We start from the raw sequence: 5,730 nt of genomic DNA on the forward strand, positions 1-5,730 counted from the left end.
AAATCCTATAGTTTTATCGTTGCATTCCCAACATGCTATAGCCAGTACTAGAAATATGGCATGCTATATAACCTACATTGACTACTTGCTGCTACTGCTATAGTATCTGAACTGAAAAGTAACACACGTTGCTTTTGCTATACGAGAAAGCCCCAAAACAAGTGGTACATATTAGGTTGATACTATGACCTAAATAGTACTTTTATATTACATACACAAAAGAGCTGCATCGGAATGTTGGCATTATGATCCTGCAAAAGAAGAAAAAAGACAAATGACCAAGAGAGGCTGACAACAGTTGGCAGCAAAGACAAAAAGGACATAAACTTAGTAAAGTAGAACATGTTGACAAGAGAGAATTTACTATGATAAGAACTCAAATGAACCAGCGAAGTTTAATTTACTTCTTAATTTCTGTGTTCCATTAAGCAGCGCTCTTAATTTCTGAACAAATATTGCATTCTATCTGTGTGTTCAATCGTTACTAAACCTGATGAAGTTTGTTAGTCATACCAGCCACGGAAACTCGTAACCTAATTATATGAATTTTGTTAGTAACTACCAGCCATTACGTGCCATAACCTACATATGCATCTAATTCTTGATTTTTTAAAATATTGTTACCATCATTAGTCATTTTTTCATTGTTCTGTGTACTAAGTACTAACTGGTGTATAACTCAATTATACTTCTCTATTTTCTATATGTCACGGGAGCATAGTTAACAAGTGATTTACCTTACCAATTCTTTTTGCCTCCCTTTGATCATCTGAAGAGCTTTGGTAACTGCAAGATCCCAAGATGGCATGGGAGGGACATGATTGAGATTCATGAGGGTTGTTTCTAGGCTGGATTTGTTCACTTTAACAGAACAAGTGGTATCTGCACAAAGTACAAACTGTTACCATCTTCTACATGACCTAAAATGGATGAAGAGAAACGCAGGACTGTTTGGTTGCCCGCATATCCTCAGCCTGACTCGTATGAGTTATACAAGTTGAGTTGATACAAGCTGGGAAGATGCAGTAAGGTCTATTTGGTTGGCTATATATGCTCAGTCTGATAGAGAAAATATTGTATTTAATTGTCTGCATGAGTATATATTGTATTACAAATAAATTCATTTTTTTATAAAATAACCTAGAGTTGAAAATATTTTTATAAATTAATACATCACCGGATAAAAATATTAATAATTTTTTTAATAATTTTTAAAGAATTTTAATTAAATATTGACATAGACTTTTTAAATCAACCTAATTAAAATAGATTGTTAGTGAGCTCTAATTTACTCATAAAAATATTTAGAATTTTTGAATCTCTAAATAAAATCAAAAGTTAAATAAAAAAATTTATACACACATTATGTTTCATCGATTCCAACGTTTCCTCCTAGCTGGACAGATGCAGCTGCACAAGCGGATACAAGCACAAGCGCCAACCAAACACACGCACACCGCTCCGCTCTGCATCCGCCGGTGCATGCACGCAGCAGGGCATCAAAACACGCCCTAACCTTTTGCAGCGTCGATTGGAGCACGTTCACAGCGCTCTGCCATGTCCAAGAAAGTGAATCATCCCAGGCGATAGTCGTCGCGAGAACCGAGCTCTCCTCAAATTCACAGAAAATCAGCACAGCATTCTATTCCGTCCATTAATCTCGGCAATTGCAGATCAACTTACTTGAGGAACGATGAAATAAAATGAGCCATAGTCCTCACTCAACCGAAGCATCGCTTGCTGCGTCGAAACGTAAGGCGCCATATGCGCGTATCTGCGGACAGTCCCTTGGAAGAAATATTTATGTACATAGAAATTTGCAAGCACAACATGCCAACATTAGTATCAACCATGAACAATGAACTCAGATGACGGCCCGGAAACCTCCGTCCGGGATTTAGATAGAAGAGATTCAACACCAAAGCTTACATCAGTAACCACGATCACAAAACAGGCTAAACGACGACGCGCCAACCCGCATTTCAACAAACACCTTCACCCGCTTCATCAGGCCGCGCCGAGATATCCTTCAGCACCGGCGGCCACTGCAGCATCTCGCACGGGTACACGTCACCGAGCGGCCTCGACTCGTCGGTGTTGCGCCACAGCCTCTCCATCCTCCACGTCTTGGGGTCCAAGACCACGACCCAATCGGCCATCACGAAGAATAGCATGCCCGTGCCCTCGCAGAACGCGGCAAAGCTCACGAGCTTGCAGCCGCGTAGCTGGTCCGACATCTTCGCCGAGAGCTTCATGTGGGCGAGGTCGCCGACCAAGGCTGGGTGCATCAAGGAGCGCAGGTCCACCGGCTGCTGCTCCACCCACTTCCCAGGCGCTTCGAGAACCCACTTGACAAGAGCAAGCTGCTCACGGATCGCGAAGAAACAGAGGCGGTCATCCCCTGTCTTGCCGATCCAGTGGTTCCCAGCGTAGAGGAGCATCCCAGTGTCAGGCAGGGGCACCGCCGACAGCGTCATCTTGGCCTCGTCGATGGCCATGATGTACTTCTCTTCACCCTGCAGCTTGTAGACGACGTCACCGACGACGACGGACGGGCCTCGGCGAACGACCAGGGCCCGGGTCATCGGCCCAGTGGCTGCCTCCCAAGCGGAGGACGCCGATGCGTAGACGAGAACCTCAAAGTGATTCGGGGCGGAGCCGAAGAGGACGACGACGATGCGGAACGCGGCGCCTTCCCCTGGGATGAGAACGCAGCACGCCACCCTGTGCCCGGCAATGTAGAGGGACGGCACCCGCACTGACGTCTTTTCGAGCGGGTTGCAAACGAGGAGCTTGAGCTCGCGGACGAACCCAGGGCCGAGCTCGCGCAGGAGGAGGTGCCGGCCGCGGGAGTCAACGAGGACCGCACCGCACGCGAGCGGAACCGGGAGGAAGCCGATGTCAAGCACGATGCCCGCCGTGGGGACGAACGGGGGCAGCGGCGACGGGCCGTAGTTGCGGAAGAACCCGAAGTGGCGAGGCGGCGTGGGGAGACATCCGGCCCCAGAGACGAGGCGCCGCCAGCGGCGGCACACCGCACCGCAGCGAACGACGTCCCGCGGGGGTGGCAGTCGCTTGAACACCTCCAGGAGCATGTCGTCGGGTAGCGCCGGCGCCATCCCAGCCTTGCCCTTTCCAACGCAGAACTCCTCCATCTCCACCAGCGGGCGCGTGCGCGTGCGCCGGGCAGAGTCAAAACCACGCGGCGGGGATCGGGAGCGCTTACAGCGGACGACGAAGGCCATGGCGAGACGCGGGCACGGACAGAATGGGGTACCGCGGGGCGGTGGCGACTGGCGTGGCGGAAGAATTGAACGCAACGCGGCCGCGGGGCGAAGGGGATTCGGGACGCAGCGGTTTTAAGGTAGGCAAGAGGGCGGCAGCTAAATTTTTTTGGGGCGGGGGGGGGGGGTGGGAGCGGTTTGAGTTTTCGGCCGCGGCGGGGAAGGGCCGGGCGCGGCGCCTTTTCGGCTTCCCTCGCCCGCGCGGGCGGTTGGGGTTTTCCTGCTATCGCCTCCCAATTTTTGGCAAGCTGCCGCGCCGCGGGCTTGCCCAGGGCTGCTCTTCCGGGTTCGGTTTTTCGGTGTTTTTCCGCGTGCGAACGGCGCCGCGCACGGGGCTCAGCGCTAGGGAGGTGGGACGTGGCTGGGCTTTGCGGGCCGCCGAATTTTAGGGGGGGGGGCGGGGGGGGGGGGAAAGGGAAATCGAACGTGGCGAGATAGCGGAAAATGCACGCAAGTTTCGCGTTTGCCCCGCGGGAGTTTTGTATCGATCGATTCACAGGCAGGAGCAGGCGCGTCTGGAAAGCTGACGAGGTCGCATTCTCTGGAGTATTCTCAAGCGTTCAGGAGCAGGCGTAAAAATATCGCGTCTGTCCGCCGCGCCGGCTCCCGCGCCCGTGCAAGCCACCACCCCTGCCGGAGGTGCGCGGGGCGGCACGCTGTGGTCGGGGCCTGGGCGCCTGCTGGACGCGATTACGCGTGGCAAGCACCCCGTCGACCTCCGCCTCCTCTGTGCCGCCGCCCACCTTGCCCGGATCCGGCACTTGCGCCGTTCCCTTGCGCCTGCAGCTCCCAGCGCGGCGACGAGGAGGATGTGGCGGTGGCCGTTCTCGGCGTCCCGCGAGAGGGGCCGAGAAAAAGGCAGGGTCCGGTTTGATCTTGCGATTCAGGTAATTTGCTTGCTACCAATCTCGAAATCTTGTTTTGGTTCTAGGTTTGCTGGTGGGATTTTAGGTCAGGGTTGTTCTGTTTTGGGAGAGCGGTCTGATTGTTTTGGGGGGATTAGATTAGAGTTCATCGATTTGTGACTTGTTCTGGAATCTGGATTGCTCGTTTCGAAGTTGTTTAGTTTAGTTTTGGTGGCTGGTTTTGCTGGTAATTTAGATTTGTATGAACATAGAAGCAACAAGATTTTTCAGTCCTCTTTTCAAGAGGGATGAGATAGGATTATACAAATAATCAGGTTACTCCATCTACTTAAGCTGTGCAGAATATCGTATTTTTATTAACTATTATCATCCAATTATTGTATTTCAATTAACTTAATAATTTGAGTTTAAATTTAGAGGGATTTGCACCTTAGTAGCTCTTTCTTTTTCTACTATATGAATTTGTAAGATTTATAAGTTACTATTCCAACTATCAAATTTATTATCAAGATACTATTTCTCTAACTGAATGGCTATGCAATCCAAATTATTTGGACATAATTTGGGTTTATATAGAAGAATCTAGAAAGCACAATGTGCTTATTAGATCATCTCTAACCATATATTTTTTATTTTGTTCTCTTTTTTATTCCTCTTTCTATTCTTATTTTCTTTATTTTTATTCCATTTTTAATAGATTTTTTTGAGTGAATTTGTGAAGGTAAATAAAAGAGAATCTTAGGATGAAAAGAATATCAATTGGAATTCTTTGATGATAAGGACCACAAAGTAAAATTGTTAGTGTTAAAATGAACGAGAACCCCTCCGCGAAAGAAACAAGAAACACAAAAGAATTCGGTTGAAGATGACCTTATGCTTGGGAAGCACAATCACATATGCAATGGAGCTGTGCATTGATCAACATAGTTTCATATGTGAAGACTTTTAGATATACTTTGAGATATTGATTTTGGATATGGAATATTCATCAGGGTTTAGAACTTGTTTAAACTAGAACTCACTATATTCTCATAATATTAGATTATTGGACACTCTTGATTGTAATTAGTTGTTTTGTGTGTACAGTGTATGAAATTACTACAATATCCATCTTAGTACAATTCTAAGTAATAAGATTGGATTTTTTTTCCTTACTATATATTTGTTTTGTAACTACTTGTATACATATGCTGTATATTTCCATAGCAAAGATAAATCATGGTAAGATTCATTGCACAATATGCATAAAAGTGTGAAAGATAATGGAATCCTGTGCCCTCCATATTAATCTCCTGCTTGTGTATGAACATGTTCATGCAATCCTCTTTAATAATACTTTGCTTTTTACTATCACAAATTTGCCAAATACCTATTGATGAATAAGTATGTACAACAACCCTTACTAATAATTCAATTCTTATTTACATATGGCTATTTCACTTACATGACAAAAATAGATAACTTTGATATCAAAACAAGTTCTTCGGTTTCAAAATGGCAATGTATGTTGTGGTCATAGGATTTAACTGGTAAAATTTGTTTCAAACCTTAGCTAGTAAAATTTGTTTCAAACCTTCTTA

General features: G+C 46.6%; 1 protein-coding gene across 1 annotated transcript; it reads right to left on the reverse strand.

The window, feature by feature from the left end:
• Positions 1 to 1,749: 1,749 nt before the first annotated feature.
• Positions 1,750 to 3,410, reverse strand: LOC133915533 (uncharacterized). Its single transcript, XM_062358731.1, has one exon. The coding sequence runs from the start codon at positions 3,243 to 3,245 to the stop codon at positions 1,983 to 1,985; it is 1,263 nt and encodes a 420-aa protein (XP_062214715.1). The 5' UTR covers positions 3,246 to 3,410; the 3' UTR covers positions 1,750 to 1,982.
• Between the last annotated feature and the right edge of the window lie 2,320 nt (positions 3,411 to 5,730).

This window comes from Phragmites australis, chromosome 4 (assembly GCF_958298935.1).
Source record: "Phragmites australis chromosome 4, lpPhrAust1.1, whole genome shotgun sequence".
In the NCBI taxonomy this organism is placed as follows: Eukaryota; Viridiplantae; Streptophyta; class Magnoliopsida; order Poales; family Poaceae; genus Phragmites; species Phragmites australis.